The 20,781-nt window shown below is 37.8% G+C and overlaps 1 protein-coding gene across 3 annotated transcripts in view; it reads right to left on the bottom strand.

Moving 5' to 3' along the window:
- Nucleotides 1-1,407: 1,407 nt before the first annotated feature.
- LOC140274534 (major histocompatibility complex class I-related gene protein-like) overlaps nucleotides 1,408-20,781 on the bottom strand; it is a 28,104-nt gene continuing 8,730 nt past the window's right edge. Inside the window, exons 1-9 of one of the 3 annotated variants that reach the window (XM_072369842.1) lie at nucleotides 13,247-13,371; nucleotides 10,884-11,144; nucleotides 6,343-6,624; nucleotides 5,629-5,928; nucleotides 4,673-4,768; nucleotides 4,322-4,342; nucleotides 4,158-4,211; nucleotides 3,971-4,046; nucleotides 1,408-2,879 (exon numbers count right to left, since the gene is read on the bottom strand). In XM_072369842.1, coding sequence (XP_072225943.1) covers nucleotides 2,870-2,879; nucleotides 3,971-4,046; nucleotides 4,158-4,211; nucleotides 4,322-4,342; nucleotides 4,673-4,768; nucleotides 5,629-5,928; nucleotides 6,343-6,624; nucleotides 10,884-11,144; nucleotides 13,247-13,298 — 1,152 coding nt within the window. In that variant the 5' untranslated portion in view covers nucleotides 13,299-13,371 and the 3' untranslated portion in view covers nucleotides 1,408-2,869. The other 2 variants (XM_072369841.1, XM_072369843.1) reach the window with 2 other exon arrangements.

Below are 20,781 nucleotides of genomic sequence, written 5' to 3'. Positions count from 1 at the left end.
ACTCGCTGCATTTAACTGATCAACAACTCTAACATGAGCAGCTTTAAAGCTGTGCTGTGTTAATGCCCTTGCTTAGTGGGAAAATGTTTTTTCATTCTCTCTAAAGAGATCCAGAGCTTTTTTCAGTTTGTAAGGCTGGTATTTAGAAAAGTGTCATTTTTCATGTTTTTTTAATTGTTTTTTTCTATCCTCTGTGAAGAACAAAAAGCAGAATCCATAGATATGGAATATTCTAACCATGGAAAGCTTTCTAACCAGTTAGAACTAAATGACTGCCTTTTAATCCACAGCTGTGCTGCTGGTACTGGGACAATCTCACTTGATTTGGGCCATAACCATAGTTCTCCTTACTGGTATCCACGTGAGAGAGGGTCTGGAGGAGAAGGGAGGAGGCATCATCAGAAGATTTGTCTGACCGGTACGCAAACTGTAACTGGATCCTGGTGTGGAGGTGATGAACGTTTCAGACTCTCTAAACATTTCATCACCACAGATGTAAGGGATACGGACCTTTAGTCATTTCTACAATCAATCATAGCCAAAGACTGAGATTATGAAAGAAATTAACGTGAGAATCTCAGGGAACACAGTGTTGGGTTTCTGTAGTACCAGAGGCTGCAGAACCACCTTTTCAACATGATCTCGTGAGCCCTGTTTAAAAAATAATTTTAAAAAATACAATCTTGACACTTTTTGAACGTTGAGTCTATGAATGAATGAATTGATGATTTATTCTGAATATAATATTAATAAAAACAAACATGAAATAAAAGAAAAGCCGTCATAATAACATAATTATCATATAACATAACCAACAGACTTCAGGACTGACATCTTAAAAAAAACTTTGATAATTTCATACTTTAAGAAGAAAACGTTTATCTAGTTCTACCCTATTTAACTCATTATTTATGTCTGTTCATTCATACATTATGACATTCACATAAACTAACATGTTACCACAGCAAAATGGTTAGAATTAGATGAAAAGAACATGATGGGCTGGTATTTTCTCCTCAGAACTGAGAAAAAAATTACTTCTTTTAAAGGAGCAGTTCACACAGCAATCAAATAAAATGTGTAAATGTCATCAACTGAAAAGACATTCCTAAAAAAGATGTAAGCAGATACATTTCTATGAACTGACCATTGTGTCTGATTACAAAGAACAAATATGCCTGAAATAAGAAGATTAAAGCATTATCTTTTAAAGTCAAACCCGTTTCCTGCTGTCTGTCACCAGCTGTTCTGTTGATGTTCGACGATTGTTTTTAGTCTTTAACATTTTTATCAGGAACCAGTTCATTTAGTTTTTGTGTCAATAGATAAAAATCAGACTATAGCCTAAATTAATAGAGTAAATTAAGGTAATTTATTAGGGTCAGGCCTTAAATGAAGACACGTACATCAGGATTTATGAATATTTTATTGATCAACATATTTATAGGTTGTGTATAATACAAAAAAAACCTTTAAACTCAATCCTGTAAAACCTGAGCTGGGAAACTAAGTTTCCTTTTTACAAATGATTAAAAAAATATCACTTTACCCATTAAACCCATAAACCAGCAATAAATCACTACAAACTGAATCAGTTGGATATTCAACTTTAACAATAACATCTCCAAACCCAAAAATGCAGACCAACCACCTAATTATGAATCTCTTCCAAATCTAATGTAATCAAATGAAACAGCTTTAAAAGTTTAACTTTATTCCATCAAGTTACTCTACAATAAAGAGTAAAACAACAATTAAACTACTCGGGTAAAATTTTAGATTTTAGACTTTATAAAGATAGAATTATAATAAAGTTTGGTTGCACATAAACATGAATGTCTCAGAGGGAAAAACCTCAAATAATATCTTTAAAAAGGTGAATTTGCTGTCTCAGCTTTAATAGAACACAAACTCCTCAAATATCAATCCACACCTACATCAGATCTGTATGATGTGTTCTTATGACTGTTTTAACCTTTACCAAAAGAGAAAGAAATACAAGTACTCACATTAAAACACACATTATATATTTTTATATACGAATCTTTGGGAAGTGCTGAAGAAGACTGTTGCATGTCTGACTCTCCATTCATCAATAAAGGCTCATTTTAAATAAAGGCAAGAATGTTTCTGTAACATGCAGCTATGTCCTGGAAACAAGACTTTATCCACGTCTGCCTCAAGCAACTCGAATCTTATGAAGCAGCTCACATCAGCACATGCCAACACGGCAGGCTGCGATTTATTGAGCTCAACAAAATATCAAATGTTCTAAAATACTGTATACAGTGTTTTTATTCTTCAATCAGTTAATATAAACGTGTTTGATGAAAAATAATGTCACAGTTACTTTGCTGAGTAACTAATTACTCTTACAATGAGGTAACTTTTTGGGAGAAGTCATTTGTAACTGTAACTAATTACTTTTTAAAGTAAGATGACCAACACTGGCCATGATCAAAGTTGGCTGTAATCAAAGCTAAAGATGCTCCAACAAACCATTGGGATGTGGGACTTTTTTGGCTGGAAGCATTCATCAATCTGCCATATTATTAAAACCACTGACAGCTAAAGTGAGCATCAATGCTCATCCTTTAGCGATTCAATGTGGCATCGTGACATTTACATGGATGGAACTTTGACAGTTTTAGCACTTATTTAAACATCTTTGCAGACCAGTCAAACTGGACTTTCAGTTGTTCCAAGAACATTGGGTGAGGTTGCTGTTCATTTCTGTACTCCAATAGGTGGAAATGCTTTAAAGGTTGTGTAATGGCTGTAATAAAACATTAAGTCCTTGTTTAAAGCAGACTTGTAGAAAACAATGGTCCATGTTGCCTCTTCAGTCCATCCTTATCAGTTCTGACTGTCAGATTCTCCTGTTCAGACAAACAATAAAGCATCTGTAAATGAACAGTGCTTTGAAAAAACAAAATGTGTCAAGAGGAAAGTGAAACAGTTGGTATTTAAACAGTGAAAACCTGTACGAATCTCTACTAAAAGTAATGATTTTAAGACATTCAGTACAATACAAAGACGGCGATATGGAATAACTCTGATACTCCATGTGGACCCAGAACAGAAATATCAGCTGCCTTTCATCATGTTGTTGTGTTAACTCTCTACAGAGGAACCATCACAAACCTCTGATCAAGTTGGCAAGTCTATAAGGAAAAAAATAGCGTTCAGGAACACAATATACACAAAACAGAAAAAAACTGATAAAAATCAGCTGATAGTTCTGATTACATTTGGGCCGGTCCACAGAGACTTTTTACTGTCATCAAACCAAAGATGCTCCAATGAAACTGATGCTAGTTGGACAACAAACAGACTAAAGATGAACTCCACAAAGATTACGGTACCCATATCTCTGTTTCCTGCTTAACGTTCTCTGTATTCACACATTTCTCACGTTCCAAAATTATCCAAAATTTTGGGGCTGGATAGTTTAGTGGTATTATTGCCACCTTCCATGTGGGAGATCCTGAGTTCAAATCCCCTATATGAAAGGTATTACCTCCAGTAGGGGTCCTTAGGCAAGACCCCCTTACCCTGTCTGCCTACCTGTAAGTTGCTTTGGATAAAAGCGTCTGATAAATGCATAAACATTAAACATATTGTATAATTCTTTTTTTAAACTAGCCAAACAAAATGTGTTTACATTTGAAATAATTCTTACAACAGCCCTGAGTGCACTCATAAATTAATTCTGCATCACAGATATATGTTATAAATAGATAGTTTTTTAATTCTTCTTCTTCTCTGTCTCTCACTGATCAGTGATACTGGTGAGATAAATGTGGGGAAAACTGATGTGATTATTGTCAGTGACGGATAGAGAGCTTCTATTTAATCACCTCACACTGCTGAGTGGGCTGATGTACAACAGCAGAGATAAGAGCTCTGATCTGAAACTGGAGATCTTAGTTTGTATTTAGATAATCTGTCCAACTGGGACATAAATTACCTCTTCATCAGTGGTGTGTCGCTGTGTGCACTTCCAGCAGAAGAAAGATCAGAATCTCTTGAAGAAGTACACGACTCTGAGGGAAACAAAAGAGCAAATCAATCAATCAATCAATCAATCAATCAATCAATCAATCAATCAATCAATCAATCAATCAATCAATCAGACAGACAGACAGACAGACAACCTTCAGTCAGTAGTTTGGGGCTGGGCAAACTTTCTGTGGAAGAAGTCTTTGACTCTGAGGGAAACAAAACATAAAGTCAGTAACTTAGACAGAGACAGATAATACTGACTCAGTAAGATTCATCACTGATGGAAAATAAGCAGATGAAAACAGATATTTCTTACTTTCAGAAAGAGGAAGTTTGGCTGTAAAACAAGATAAAACATTTAAATGGTCACATTTTATAAGTGTCAGAAGCTACAAAGCAAAACAATTTTATGTGATATTCCTCTTTTAATATAAATGATGCTGCCAGATTGCTCTGATTGATCTTAAAAATGCGTTATTTAAAAGATTAAATAAAAGATTAATTAAAGAACATTACAATAGAATCAGCCTGAAAAATACAACTTTTAACCATCTGCAATATAAAAAAATCTTTACATGTTAGTTAAAAAGGCAACAACAGCCAACACTAAGATATGTCATATACATTTAAACTGACTTCATGATGTAAGAACATCTTTCTTCCTCACCATGATTTCCTTTTTTGCAGTAGACGACTCCAGAAACAACACATGCCAGGACAAGCACTCCCACAAGAACTCCAATAACAACAACAGCAGGGAAACCTGAACATGAAACTAAATTATTCATTCTGTTGAATCACAGGATCATCAGATTATGGACTGGATGCAAGGAAATACAAGTGTAAATACTGTATTTGTGCTGCATAAACTGTGCAAAGGTATAAATATACATTTCAAATAAAAGTATTCAAACTTCACTTTCACCTAAGTTTAAAGTTTAAATTTCAACAAACAACAAAGCAGCTCATCAGAAAATATCCAAAGTGAACAAAGTAAAAGAATCTTAATCTTAACTTAATCCATAGAAAAATGGCAAAAATAAAACATAAGTTATAGCAAAAGATCTGAATTAATGAAGAGAGTGAGAGGAGGCCACATGGATTTAAACTAGTTATTACATAAAATAACATTAATACAATAATATTAAAATAAAGAAATACGTAGAGGTAAATAAAACAAAACTTCAACAGTAATTAGTCCAGTTTCTGAGGGACATTAAGGATGAGCTGCTGAGGTTTCCTGCTGCTTTTAAACCAAGGAAACTACTCACTGAAGACTGAAAGATCAGCGAGAACAAACTTTATCATGATCAGCTCGCTCTGCAGAGAAAGTGTGCTGAACAAGAAAAAACCAGCAGAACATAGATAAAAGATGTTTTAATGAGAGTTCAGTGTCATCATATTCCATTCTTACCGATCTCCAGTTTGGCACTAACAGCAAAACTGATGTTTGTTTTCTTCATACTTTTGTACAAAGAAAGTCGATTCAAAGCTTTTCACCAACAAGAATAAACTTTGTCACGTTTCAGTGCATTATGGGTACTGAATAAGAAAATAGACCAGAACATAGAAAGTTGATACATTTTTCCAATAAAGTTTCACGTAATGTGATTTAAGTCTGACCTGTGTTGCTCCTGATTTTTGTTTTCTCCAGTTTGGTGATGAGGTCTTCTGCTCCAGAGAGCTGAAACACACATTCATACTTCATCCAGTCTTCAGTGGGAACAGATGAAAGTTTCAGGTTAGCACTCATCTGGAAGGTTCCATCATTGTTGGGGAGGATCTCTCCTTTGACCACACCCTCATGAACCTCCTCTCCATCTCTCCTCCACAGCAGTTCAGCTCTGTTAGGATAGAAACCTGTAGCATGGCAGCTGACTGCAGAGGAGGGAGTCTTCTGGAGGAGAGACACTGATGGAGGCTCTGAGGAAACAGAAAGTTTGTAGCTTCTGTGTTATTATCATTAACTACATATTATTAATATAATTAGTTTATATTCATTATAGCTTAAATACATTTAATATATAAAACACAAAGTGAAATGAATGAAAAGTGGTGATGTTACAGAAGAGACAACAGAAGTGATGTAATGAGAAACTAAAGCTGTGGAAAGGTAGAACAGAATGAAAACTGAAGCATGTATCATTGGCCCACAGGTCAGATACAGCTGATTAAAAAAGTGGGGATAAATATGAAGAGAGAAAAGAGAGGAAGAGGAGAGATGGAGGCACTGAGGTGAAGAGAAAGAGAACAGACCATAAAATGAGATCCAGCAGGTGCTTCGTTATGATGTCTGTACATAAATTAATAAGTGAACGCTGTCTGAATGCTGTCTACCTGTTCTCATCAGAGAGCTCCTCCCATGGTTCACATACTTCTTCAGCCACTCAGGACAGATCTGGGTGAGATAATTCTTCTTCTGTGCCATCAAAGCTTTGTTATGGTCCAACTTCTGTTTGGTGATGAAAGCCTGTGTGTTTGGAGCGGTCCATGTCTCTGTCTGCAGGTCCAGTGACAGAAAGTCTTCTCCATCATAACCATGCTGATTATAAACTTTGACAACCTTGTCAGTCTCATCATCCCACTCACAGCCGTACATGTTCTGGACAATGTGAACACCTGACAGAGGGAGACAGTAAACCACAGAGAAAACTCAGCACAGTGACTTAATAAAAGTTAATTTCACATCTTTAAAACAGTGACAATGATCCAGCAAAAAAGCTGCAGCTCGATGAGTTTTAATTTATTCTCCCGACTTCAAACTGAACGTCACAAAGTTGCAGATGAAATGATACACAGAATATATTCGGCCCTCTTTGAGTTCCTGTTTGTTCAGTCTCAGGCAGGAATTTTCCTCTTGATCTTCCATCTGTGAGTTTCTCCTCCTTTAGTTCCTCTCTGATGTTTCTGTGCTCAGTTACTGTAAAGACGTCCCGCAGGTGAACAAAGACGCCTGTTCGCTGACCTGCCGACTACTACCCAGAATGCAGTGCGCTCATGGCGCAGTTTCCCGTTCTCTATAAACCAGCTGAATGTAAAACGCTGCTGAACATGATGTGTTTCACATGTGTTGGTGAAGACTTTCAGCCACACTGAGTCGCCTCATCAGAGGAAAACATGATGAAAGATTTTCTTCTTCCTCTTCAGTTCAGACAATAAAAACTGCTGCTGAGCAGTTTGACAGACAGTCTGAGCTGCTTAAAGCTGCCATCAGTCCTCTCCATCATCAGCTGCAACATCAGTGCATTTTAATGAACACACACAGCTCAGCTGCTCTCACTGAATATTTTTCTGTTTCTGCTGTCAGACGACTGAATGAGCAGAAATCTGACCGAGGCTCATAAATGGGAACGTTCCCTGCTAACCAGACAAACTGAGACTGCTGCACTGTGGTGCTGAGACGCTCCTTAAATCACTGTTTTATGACCATGAAGGACAAAACGGACATAAAAGCAGCTTCATGACAGCAGCTGTGCTGTGTGCTGACAGAGAGGGTTAAAGAGAAGCTGCAGCACAGAAACTGAACCCTGTCTGAGCAGAATGACACACTGTTACTGTGTTTTCTACATTTATTTCATCCAGTCTGGAAAATCTGAAGGAAAAACTCTAAAAATGCTGCTTTGGTGTGGATTTACTGTCTGTTTTAACTGCTGAGCTTCACTGTTAACACACACTTGATGTAGTTTTACTTTCTTGTAGCTACTGGATGACATGTTTTTCATCTTTTCCTGTTTTCAGGAACTAAGAGGAGGATCATGTCTTCATCTCTTCATCCTCCTACAGCAGCAGCAGTCCAGCTCTAACCTGCCAACACGAACTAAAATGTGTCCCACTGAAAACTTTAAATCATGTCCTCGTCTCATTCTGAGAGTCAGACAACAGACTGAGAAGAAAAGCTGTGTTTTTAATGAACGTACAGAGTCACAGGACAGGAGTTTGATTTTCCTGCTTCACTAAACATTTACGATCCACAATCAAATCAGCGTTTGTGTTCATTCACTCGTCTGACAGCAGACAGAAAAATAAGTGAAGGAGAGCAGTTAAACAGTGAGTGTGAACATGAACACACAGTGTGGGTGATGATGGAGAGCAGGAGACGACTGAACTGAGCTTTAACCAGATCAGACCGTCTGTCAAACTGCTCCACACATGTCGGCTGTCGTCTACAGTTTTTATATTTCTCAACTCAAAAGGAACAAGAACACATTTGGACATTTTTCCTCTGATCAGGTGTTTCAGTTTGGTTGGAGATCTTTACCAAATCAGCCTGCAGTGTTAAACAGTGTTTTCACATTCAGCTGGTTGAGCCAGCAGGAAGTGAGCTAACAAGCTAGTTGGCGTTAGCTCACAGTGACAGTCAGAAACTTAGAGAACAGTCACATATTTTCCTTAAAGCTTTTCTAATGTCAGCAGTGAGGTTTCATATATCAGAGATGGAAACAGAAAGTGGAAACACCTTAAATCTCATCTTTCAGTGAGAGCTGCTGGCTGAACGCTCACAGCATCAGAGCTGCCTGCAGGAGGTGACTGACAGCTCATCTGACCAATAGGAGAGCAGCAGAGAGAAGCCCCGCCCCTGAAACATCCCTCTGATTTAAGAACAAACTCACAGCTGTGATCTGAGATTAGGATTTCTTTTTATTTTAACCTGTAAATCATCATAATTAAACCTGAAATTAACTTGAGCTGCAGTTGATGTTGAACGGTTCGTGGCACCACATTTCTTCACTTCTTATTCACAGCCTAATGAACTTTTTATCACTTTTGTTACACCTTTAGGGAACAAACTGATTTTTCTCCTCATTGTTGCTCGTCCAGTTACAATATTTTCATTAATCTACTTTGATGATGATCGTCAAAGTCACTGATCTTTAATGTTCTGTTAAGCAACCAGGAAATAACTGACAAACCTTTTCTGAATCATGTGTTTTTAACAGTGAACAGGCTGATCTGTTAAATGTGAGATAAAGATCGATCCCGTATGAGACACCTTCCACTGTATCCAGTGGGTCCGGTTCATTAAAACACTCGTGTTATACGAGGACCCGTCAGACGATCTCCAGTTTAACAACCAAGGCTCTAATGTTCCTCTATCAGCTGTGTGCGGTTAAACTGATATAATATCTGCGACTACAAGCTTTCTACTATGAAGTTATTCTGAGGCAGCTCACTGTCGGCAGCTCCGCAGAGTTATTCTGATTTAATAAAGTGGAGTTAAAGAGTTAATAATGTTTCTGATTCACGTTTATTTCTTCAGTTCTTTTAAAAATATTCCTTCAGATTTGTTTCTCTAATGAAAGGAAACCCAGCTACTGTGTATCAGGACAGAGTTCATCTAATCTAATCTGTGTTCTCCTACACATTATGGATCATTCCATTTATTTCATAAATACTGGTTAGTTTATCCATTATATATATTTTACTGTAAAACTTCGAGAAACTAAAAAAAATTAAATAAATTAAAGCCTGAAGATGAATTTTTAAACTGATTCTTTCTTTTTTTCCACCAACAACTTGTTAATTTAACTTTAATCACATTAAACAGAGAAAACAGTGAAATGTTCATGTCTGAGAAACAGAAAGCAGGAAATGTTTCATGTTTGGTGTGATGGAAGAGTTTAATGATTATCTGATTGGGAATATTTATGCTTCTATGATCAGTTAACCGATGACTGATAATTTCAGCTCTGTACATGTTTATTACTCCACCGACAGCTAAACAAAGTCAAACTGATCCAAACTGTCGTCCAACTCTGTGTTTATCACCGATGAACAAAGCGTGGTCAGAACAGCAGAGTTAATGTGATGGAGCCTGTAGTTGGTGGAGTTTAATCTGTGTTCATAAAAACTGTGAAGGAACTGAAACGTGTGAAATATGTCAGTGAGCTACAGGGTGAAATATAAAGAAATGTTGCTTTTCTAACAGATCCCAGCTGGAATCGTCTGTCTTTAGGTGTGTTTGGTGGATCTGTCAGAGGTGGGTCAGACTTGTTGGATAGTTTACTGCTGGGCGTTACTTCTGCTAACGTTTAAAAGATGCTCCGTGCTGTTACAGGCTTTTCTCTCATTCTTACTGCCTTGTAGCTGGTATTTTGGTTTCAGCCTCAGCTGATCAGCAGCAGGAAAGGTTCTGCAGCCACGTGCACACAATGACGCGCAGCAACGTGGACGTTACTTTGGTTAAAAAGGAGTGACAGAGAGAATAACTGATTAAAAAGTGAGGCGGTGTGAAATAATTCTATATAACTGCTGTGAAACTGTTGAGGTTTGAGTTGTTTAAGTTGGATAAACTCTCTGTTCTGGCTGCTGTTCTGAGTAGCTGTTAGCTTAGCTCCACGTCAGAATTCCTCCCTGATTCTCCACAATGAGTCCTCGATATAACCAACACTGAAGTGAGAGAGAAAAGTGAACAATCCAAACACAGTCGGAGATGTTCAGAGAGGAGACGCCCCATGAAGAGTCACTTCCTGTGTCTGAGTCACATGGTTTACCCCGACTGACACGCCCCTTTAGGAGACCAGCAGCAGGTCCTGAGTCTGTTCATTCTCATGGAGACGTGAACATGAACACAGATTCTGATCATTTCTTTCACCCCACAGTCTCTGAAAGAAACGTTTGGACCCATTTTAAACAAGACAAACATCTTTTAAAAAAAATTGATTTTCTTAATAAGCCAGCAACAAATTTAAGGTTCAGACTTATTATTTTAGTCTTTGATGATCATGTTAAGATTACTTCTGTTTAATTAATAAATGTTTAAAATTTAAAGTTAAAGTTAAAGTGAAATGTGTGTGTGTGTGTGTGTGTGTGTGTGTGTGTGTACATGCAGTCTAATATCCAATAACACAAATGTTTCTGAAAGGCTGCTCATTACTCACCTCCAGTCTGGTTGAAGCGCTGCTTGGCAATCTGGATGTTACCTTTGAAGGTCTGCTCAGCACCACTTAATGTCTGAGTCTGCCTCTCCCAGTACTCGGGACCTTCTTTCTGGGCCATCCAGTCCTGTTTGGGAGTCTCTTTTTTCAAGACACTGTCATAGTAAGTGAACGGTTGTCCATCTAACATTCCCACACTGACAAACTCTGGGAAGCCTGGTATTCCTGATGATCCCGTGTAGAAGTACTGCAGTGAATGTGTAACTGTGGAGACAGAAAATGCTGCTTTCACTCTCATGATAAACAACTCACTCTGAGGGATTCAGCAAACTAAAACCAGAAAGATGCAGCTGAGGTTCAGCTGTGTTGGAATATGATGCTGAATTAACAGTGTAATTCCAACCACTTTAAGCTTTTGTGACTTTGAAATATGTCATAAAAGTAAGAATTCAAACACAACATCAGAATATAAGTATCGTTATCTTTTATGTAGACTTATAGAGTTTCTATATTTTGATACAGAGATCTGAAAATCATTACTATACTATAGTATGCAAAGGAAAAAGGCACAAACAACATCCTTGTGAGTTCTACGGAGAAGCCAAAGACAGTTGTCTAGTTTTCACATATTCCCTATCTAACTGAAAGATCATATAAAACCTGCTGCTTATAATCTCTCACGTTTAACAAAATTTCATATCCAGTCTCTCCTGAAGCCAACATCTTTATTTCAGTTCCAGTTTCCTGCAGTTTCGAATGGCAGCATCATATATGTGTACTTAATTCAACGTCAAGTCAGTTCAACATTGAGAAAAGCATTAAGTTCTTACTGGATAGTTTATTTGTGTTTAGCTTCATGCAATAAATGCAAACTGCTTCCGCCTCTTGTCGCACCCTTGAGCGATACTCACACACAACTGTTACTGGATAAGACATTAAACCTGCCAGCTATGGATGGCTTTAAGTGGGTTTTGCAGTTGTGTGTGTGTGTGTATTGATCAGGACACGATAAAGGGCGGGGTCATTTGCATATTTTCTAAGCACTTAGATTTATATTTAACATTTAATTTAGACCTATTAGAGTTCAAATTTAGATCTACGCTTAATATTTTAGTTCTGTACATGTTAACGAATCCATTTACAGGGTTTTTTAGGTTAATTTTCCTCTTAAATGTAAGGAAAATATGCTAAATATGAGGAAATTGTGAAAGCTATTTAACATGATCAAGCTATAACTTCTTAACTAAGTTTTTACATTTGGCACCTTCACCTGCTGTCAACTCAGGTTTTCCCCAGGGAAAGCTGTAAAATCAGTAGCTTTATTCTTGCATCTATTATTGATCTACCACTGATATGTCTCTTTGTCTTTAAAATTAAATTCTGCACAGTCAGTTTATCTGCTTCGACTAAAATGGAAAGAGGTGGTGGGGTAGTCTGTAGAGATTCAACTGGAATTTACTGAGAGTGCTTACATCTCTTAAATCTGAGTCAAACTAACACTGTTAGGATGTTAACGAAAGTAAAAATAAAATCTCTCTCGCGCTTATCAAAAATGAATATTTTAAGTGTAAAACAATGGGATCATATTTCATACTGCTTAGACCAAGTATTTCATGTGATCCACGCTGCAGAAATGTGTTTAAATACTTAAATAATGTGGGAGGTTACCGGTGCCAGTAAACTACAGTTTAAAAACATCTTGTGGTTATGCTGCATTATTTAAACATCTATTTTATTCTCAGTGGCTGTTTCCATTCAAAACAACAACACACCAGAGGCTTCCCTTCTTTTCTAAATTTTAACTCTACATTTTGATAAATCATGCCTTAATAATATGAACGGTTAGGATTTTCGGACTTAAAGACGTGAGATGGGGAACCGTTTAGCTCTATTAGTTTAACAGGCGTCCAATGTACCGAGGTTGTAATTCCTCGACACAACTCTCTGCTCCGTTTCATTTCTACCTCACTGTCTTTTAGCCCAAAACACTTTAAAAACAGATTTTCTTAAACAGATAATTGATTAGTTCTAAGCGGCTTTACACGTTGCAAAGATATACATTAAGATTTAGTTTCGATAACCTCTTAACCTAAGTCTGGGTCTTGGGAACGCTTGAGCCTATCTGCTAACATTTGGCCAAAGGCGCAGTAGAGCTGCAGCCGAACCAGAACCGGGAAGAAAACGAGGAAGTGAGGCGACAGAGCTAACCACCACCAAACTGTACAGCCGCGAACTAATTATATCTTTAATTATAGATATATTTAATTATTATCTTAGCTGTATCTACAGAACAACTGGAATACTCACAAAATACAAAAAATATATTTATACATAAATTAAATTTTTATTAAAACTCCTAAACTCACCAGCGGACACGCTGTGTATTCCAAAGAGGAAGATGAAGATAAAACTCTTCATTTTGTCCGTCGATATCAGAACTTTAATCTGCTTGTGCGCTCCGTTGTCCAACTCCTGTCTCTCTGTGCTTCCAGCAGCAGTCAAAGCCAAAGTAGCATAGAAGGAGGGATAAAACAGAGAGAAGTCAACACCTACACTCTGTCTGAACCAATAGGAATTTACAATGAGCGTCAACGTCACCTAAATCTGGGTCGAACTGACCAACTTAGGTTTTACTGACGAAAGTGAAACTAAAATTCGCTTTTTTTCTGCTTTTTTGTAACCAGATGAAGAGACTTATGAGTTTCATCTGTAAAGCCCACCTTTCTTCTTATAACAGGAGTGTTTTATCTTTGCTTCTTTCACCTTCTGTGTTAGATTTATTTTAGGTTAATGGGATCTAAAGTGCAGAAATGTTGTTTTCTTAGGGGTCACAAGTCCCTTTACAGTGAACATTAGCCTGTGGAGCTGATGGGGGTCTGATGATATCTTTATGTGTTTGATAATGGCTGAAAACAGTTCAAATAATCAACAAATAAAGTTTTGTTTCATGTTACAGTGACTCTCTGAGGTGAGGTGCTCCCTCCTGTGGTTCAAACTTTCAGCTCACTTTCTGTGTTTGGAGTCTAAAAAGTGTTGTTTCGGTTGTTTTTACTCAGGTTAGAAATCATACAACAGTCTCACTTCAGTTTTACTACTAATATCAAAAACAAATATCACATTTCTACCATGAAAGAGAATAAAATATCTTCTTAAACACAAACAGTTCTGTCAAACAGGTTAAATGCAGCTGAGGAGCCATGTTCACTGAAAACTGCCTGAAGGGAAATTTAACACCAGAGTGGATGTTTGAAGACTTGATGCCGTTTTAAGTTTCCCTTTTGATTGAAACTGTTAATATTTCTGAACCACTAAATCTTAGTAAAAAAGACTTTATATATTTGTTAATATTCAGGTTTCAGCTCTTAACCTCTAATTTTTGTACAATCAAAAGTAGAACTGTATGTGTTGTATCTGATTTTTATTTCAATGTAATTTTTTTGACACTGAAGCTCAAACCAGAAAAAGACACTTCCTGGTCATTGCTGATCAGCACCATGGTCTAAATGAGCTGCATAAATAAAATTAATATCTTCTATTAAACTGCTTGGAAGGACATGCTGGATTCTGAAATCATCATGACTTTAAAATATCCAATATATTTATGAAAAACGTTTCCTTTATGAAGCAATAAGACTAAAATGAACAATAAATAAATGTAAAAATAGTCGCTTTATTTTATATATTTTCTTTTCCTTCACCAAACAACATTAACTACAACTAACCACTTCCTGTCTGTACATGAGCCTTAAAGTTCAACTTAAAACTGTCACAGATTGTTGAATATTTCTGTTTATGCATTTAGCTTTTATCCAAAGCGACTTACAAATGAAGGAGCGAAGCCAAATGCTACAACTTTTATATCACATCCAGAAGTTTGCAGACGACACAGTCATCACGGGGTGCATCAAGGACGACCAAGAGGAGGAGGACAGGAGTCTGGTGAGGAACTTTGTTGTCTGGTGAACAACCTGCAGCTCAACACCCCAAAGACCAAAGAACTGACCTGTTGCCTTGACTGATGGAGAGGAGGTGGAGGTCGTGGAAACCTACAAATACCTCAGGCTGCAACCTGGATAAGCAGCACAAGGCAGCTGTATAAGAAGGCCCAGAGCAGACTGTGTTTCCTGAGGAGGCTGCAGGAAGCTCCTGTGGATGTTTTCCCAGTCTGTGGTCACCAGCGTCCTCTCCTGCGTTGGGGTGGCAGGGATACCTCTGTTGGACTGTTCAAGATGCCAAAACAACACTTAATGTATACTATTAATAGTGTTTATATAGTGTTTTTTTTATGCTGGAGCCTTACTTTCCCAGTGGGGACCTCCAGAGTGATTGTTTTGCCCTTAAAACAGGCAGAGTAGTAAGGGAAGATGAATGAAAACGCACCACACTCGTTCTCCACTTCACTCATATGTAATAAGTCACAAACAGCCAATAATACGATTTTCTGACAGTCTACACACAACAAAAGGCTAACAACCATACAATACTCGAGCGGGAACAGCTAGCTTAAACACAACAAGGTTAGCATATAACTTTTCAGACGAACAAATGTTCAAAACTCACTTTCCCTGACAATGACCAACAAGGACACAAGAACAACTATTATAAACAACACACCTCTATAATTACATGTATCTTGTGTAGTAATTACCTTAAATCAGGCAGAGTAAAGAGGGAAGATGAATCAATGAAAACGCACCACACTCGTTCTCCACTTCACTCATATGTAATAAGTGAGGCAGAGAGGCGTGCTGCCCCCTGCTGGAGCCTTAAGGTATTATCAATCCATTTTTATGCACAATCAACCTGCAACTGTTAACTACAACAAAACTTATCCACTTGTACTATGCAAAAAAAAAATGTAGTTGTAAATTATAACAATCCACAAAACAACACTAAACTAGAATTAATATTCTGAAAATATAGAACAATGTATACCTACTAATTCCATTGTTTTAGTAAATCAAAAGGATTAAGTACCACAGGATCAACAAAGTTCTATCTATCTATCTATCTATCTATCTATCTATCTATCTATCTATCTATCTATCTATCTATCTATCTATCTATCTATCTATCTATCTATCTATCTATCTATCTATCAATCTATCTATCTATCTATCTATCTATCTATCTATCTATCTATCTATCTATCTATCTATCTATCTATCTATCTATCTATCTATCTATCTATCTATCTATCTATCGAACTGAGACCCTGGTTTGAACAAGAGGGGAAGTAAAGTAAACAGAAATCACCTATATAAAACAGGAAGTGAACAAGCTGAGGGGCGAAAAGCAAACTGAAGACCAAAAGGAAAGACAGAACATTGGGAAATATGAAACATCATCACAAAAACACAATATTTGACATTCTATAAATGATATTGTACATAGTGTTCATTTTTTAAATAGTCACATGACCAATACCTAACACATATTCATCAAATCATCTTCACTCACTGAATGAAATGAACTGTTGTGCTTGTAGAAGACGAACTGAACTGGAGGCTTGGAAACACTGATGGATTTATTTATTTAATACATTTCAGACAAAAGATTCACAACATCAAAAGGTTCACCAACCACAGAGATCTTTGGTGTTATTGTCTGACATTTTTAACATATTTACCTGATTTTTGGGACCAAGGCACATTAATCATTTTACTGTTTTAAATGATTTAATTGTCTGTACAGTTATTTTATCATTAGTTGGGATTTGTAACATGGTTTAGTGGATTTAATGTAGTTTTGTGGATGTTATCTGTCTGTCTGGAGACAAATAAAGTAACCTGACCTCAGATGATGATGAAGTGGCGGAAATCCAGTTAATTATCTACACTCAGTGTAAATCTAGATCATTGTTATTTAAATTAGTTTCAAAACGATTTAAGAGAATTATTTTTATCAGATGAAATTACTTTGTTCCATGAAAATATTGTGCATTAAAGTCTAGTTGGAATGCATTTGATGTAATTTGTGTGTTTTATAGATATAATGTGAACTCAATCTAATGAGTTTGCTTATAAGTTATTAAAACTAAGTTTTAAACTCAGGGAAAGAAGGATGAACAACTGGAGAATGTGGATGAACACTCCTCAGCTAACACTCCCTCATAAATCCAGGCCTTGCGTATCCAGCTGATCAGAGACACCTGCTCTTTTCCCTGTCCTCTCTTTGAGGCCCCAGGAGGCCACAGCTGAGGACAACAAACTAGGATCCTACCATCTGCAGCAGGACGGGGAGAATGGGGACCACAGGAAGATGAGGTATCTTGATTATTATGTATTATATCATTAGCATCTATGTTAAACTGGAAAAAACATCTTTGAACAGGGGAGGTGGTCTCAGGTGTCACATTCCCAGCACCTACAGCATGGTCTCTCGTTTCACACCTTGGATCCTGTGACTAAAACTTGCTCTTTCAGACAGGTAAACAATCTATGTTTATGTTTAAGCATTTAGCAGACGCTTTTATCCAAAGCGACTTACAAATGAAGATATAACAAGCCATATAAAAAAAGCTAATAATAAACTACATAGAAGGAACTCACTAGTCAGACTCTGTCAGAGGTGACAGAGTAGAGATAGAGGAAATCTACAAGTGACGATGACTTCAACAACCCACACGTTGGTCAGGAGGTTCAATGAAACAGGTCACCATAACAACCAGCAAGGTGTGAACTGCCCCTCTTCTACTTATTAGCTGATACGTCCCACCAACTAGTTTAGAACTGAAGGAGCCTTTCAGATTTCAGACGAGTGGTGAAACATCTTCAAGAAAAGATTAGAAAAAAGGTCATTTTATGCTATTTGGCTCCCCCTACAGGTGCAGGATGTAATGACACTGTCATCACATCTAATCTCTGTGTGAACCCTGCACATGTACAGTCACATATATACATCATTGTGATTTAAAGAGGCCACATATCAGCCTTTTTTAATTACCCTAAAGAGCAAAAACTGTTGTACAGGGCTGGAAAACAAAATCCTGATATATTGTCTCAGCCGCTGAGGCTCTTGGACAGTTTCAGGGTCAGGAATTAGCAGAACAAAAGTCAATTTGCTTCAAAACCGGACATAAGAACATAGAGGAGGGAGTAAAATTAAGGTTAAAACACTTCACTGGTGTTTCTTTAACTACCTAAACTTAATATGGTTAAAAAATATATAAGTAAAATAAGTTTTAGGACTCCTAAAATGTTGAGCTCAAAGTTTCAGAAGAATTGGTTTGAGTGTCAAACTGTATCATCTATTTTTCATTTAGGCAAAACAGTCAATGACTTGACTGTGACTCAACTTCCAAAGTGCTTCCTTCTCAGCCGACAGCACAGCAGGATGGTGGAGCCTGTCCCCCCCTGTTTGTGCACCTCAGCCATGAGTGCAGTCTTCAACACACTGAACGACCTTTCAGTGCAGCGGCTGTTAACTGGGATTGTCACAGAGGATGAATGACCTGAGTCAACGTTGGGAACAACTTTGTCGAGCAAGTTGAAAACACATTGCGTATCTTTCAGTGGAATACTTTCCTTTTAGCAGGTCAAGCAGTTTTTGGCCACGAGAACTTCTTCAGGTTTTAGATCTCCGAGGTCGGCCTCGTGAAGAACACTTTCTGAATCAGGATTTCAGGCCTGAACACCTCTGAGAACTTGGATATCAACAGATGAAAAACGCTGATCCATCTCAGCAACCAGCCTGTTCAGGCAAAGCAGAAACATGTTTGTGTTCAGCTGCTCTGCGTCACTGAGCTCAAGCTGCTGCTCCAGCAGTTTCTCGTTCTGTCTTGGCCTGAATGCTGCACAGGGCTCTGGAATCTGATTTGTCACACAAACAGCGTTCGCTCGCTCATACACCTCAGCGGCCTTCTCATCTGTGCACATCTGTTTTAGTGTCTCACACAGCACGTTTGGGGTCTACAGCTGTAGGGAGGTCCAATGTTTCACTTTGCAGACATTTGTGCAGGTCTGTGACAGACAGAAAAGTCTGGAACATCATCATCGGGTAAACTGAGGAGAATCTCCTCAGTTTGGCATGAAGCCCCACTGCCACGGGGCTGTTGATGCTGGAAAGGCACCGAAGGACCACAGAGAGACTCTCTAAGACGCCTTTTACAGATCGTAACGGGCATGACCAGCAGGTTTTTGAGAGTTGCACAAGTTCAGACGGCTGTAATCCTCCCTGATTTTGAACATCTTTGAATTTATGATGGTTCACAAGTGACAAACTGAAAAATGAGCAGACACTTTCTAACAGACCAAACAAATGTTGGGCCTCTGGTGTTGCCTGGCAGGTGTGACACAGCTTTAAACCTGGCCTGGTCACCTCCAGCTGTCCCACTCTGTACTGCTGCACCACCATAAGTCTGTGCAACACGCCTTACATGCTCAGTGCCATTATGAGCCAGCTGTTCTGCAGCTGCAGCAGTTATGTATTCAGCATTAAACTGTTTTAGTTCTGTCACAGCCAGGAAACACTCCTTTACTCTGCCTTCAGTGACATAATGAACACAAACAGCCAACTGCTCGGTGCTTCCATCTCTGGCTTCATCTGCTATAACAGAGCACATTCCTCCATGTTTTAACTGCTGTGTGATGCGGCTGCGTATGACTACAACTATGGATCAAATTTTCCAGGAAGTTCCCCTGATTTTGGCCTCAGATTCCTTCATCATGGCCATGAAATGGAACATTTAATTTAGCCAAAAACTGTGCGACAGCCACAATATGGCTCATGCACCCCCGCCTTTCTTTTATGTCTGTGTCACTCGCTGCATTTAACTGATCAACAACTCTAACATGAGCAGCTTTAAAGCTGTGCTGTGTTAATGCCCTTGCTTAGTGGGAAAATGTTTTTTCATTCTCTCTAAAGAGATCCAGAGCTTTTTTCAGTTTGTAAGGCTGGTATTTAGAAAAGTGTCATTTTTCATGTTTTTTTAATTGTTTTTTTCTATCCTCCGTGAAGAACAAAAAGCAGAATCCATAGATATGGAATATTCTAACCATGGAAAGCTTTCTAACCAGTTAGAACTAAATGACTGCCTTTTAATCCACAGCTGTGCTGCTGGTACTGGGACAATCTCACTTGATTTGGGCCATAACCATAGTTCTCCTTACTGGTATCCACGTGAGAGAGGGTCCGGAGGAGAAGGGAGGAGGCATCATCAGAAGATTTGTCTGACCGGTACGCAAACTGTAACTGGATCCTGGTGTGGAGGTGATGAACGTGTCAGACTCTCTAAACATTTCATCACCACAGATGTAAGGGATACGGACCTTTAGTCATTTCTACAATCAATCAAGACTGAGATTATGAAAGAAATTAACGTGAGAATCTCAGGGAACACAGTGTTGGGTTTCTGTAGTACCAGAGGCTGCAGAACCACCTTTTCAACATGATCTCATGAGCCCTGTTTAAAATATATATATATATACAATCTTGACACTTTTTGAACGTTGTGTCTATGAATGAATGAATTGATGATTTATTCTGAATATAATATTAATAAAAACAAACATGAAATAAAAGAAAAGCCGTCATAATAACATAATTATATAACATAACCAACAGACTTCAGGACTGACATCTTAAAAAAAACTTTGATAATTTCATACTTTAAGAAGAAAACGTTTATCTAGTTCTACCCTATTTAACTCATTATTTATGTCTGTTCATTCATACATTATGACATTCACATAAACTAACATGTTACCACAGCAAAATGGTTAGAATTAGATGAAAAGAACATGATGGGCTGGTATTTTCTCCTCAGAACTGAGAAAAAAATTACTTCTTTTAAAGGAGCAGTTCACACAGCAATCAAATAAAATGTATAAATGTCATCAACTGAAAAGACATTCCTAAAAAAGATGTAAGCAGATACATTTCTATGAACTGACCATTGTGT

This window comes from Leuresthes tenuis, unplaced genomic scaffold (assembly GCF_036924035.1).
Source record: "Leuresthes tenuis unplaced genomic scaffold, fLeuTen1.0.hap1 SCAF_18, whole genome shotgun sequence".
NCBI lineage: Eukaryota > Metazoa > Chordata > Actinopteri > Atheriniformes > Atherinopsidae > Leuresthes > Leuresthes tenuis.
The sequence above is the reverse complement of the archived record's forward strand: the minus strand, read 5'-3'. Positions and strand labels throughout refer to the sequence as shown.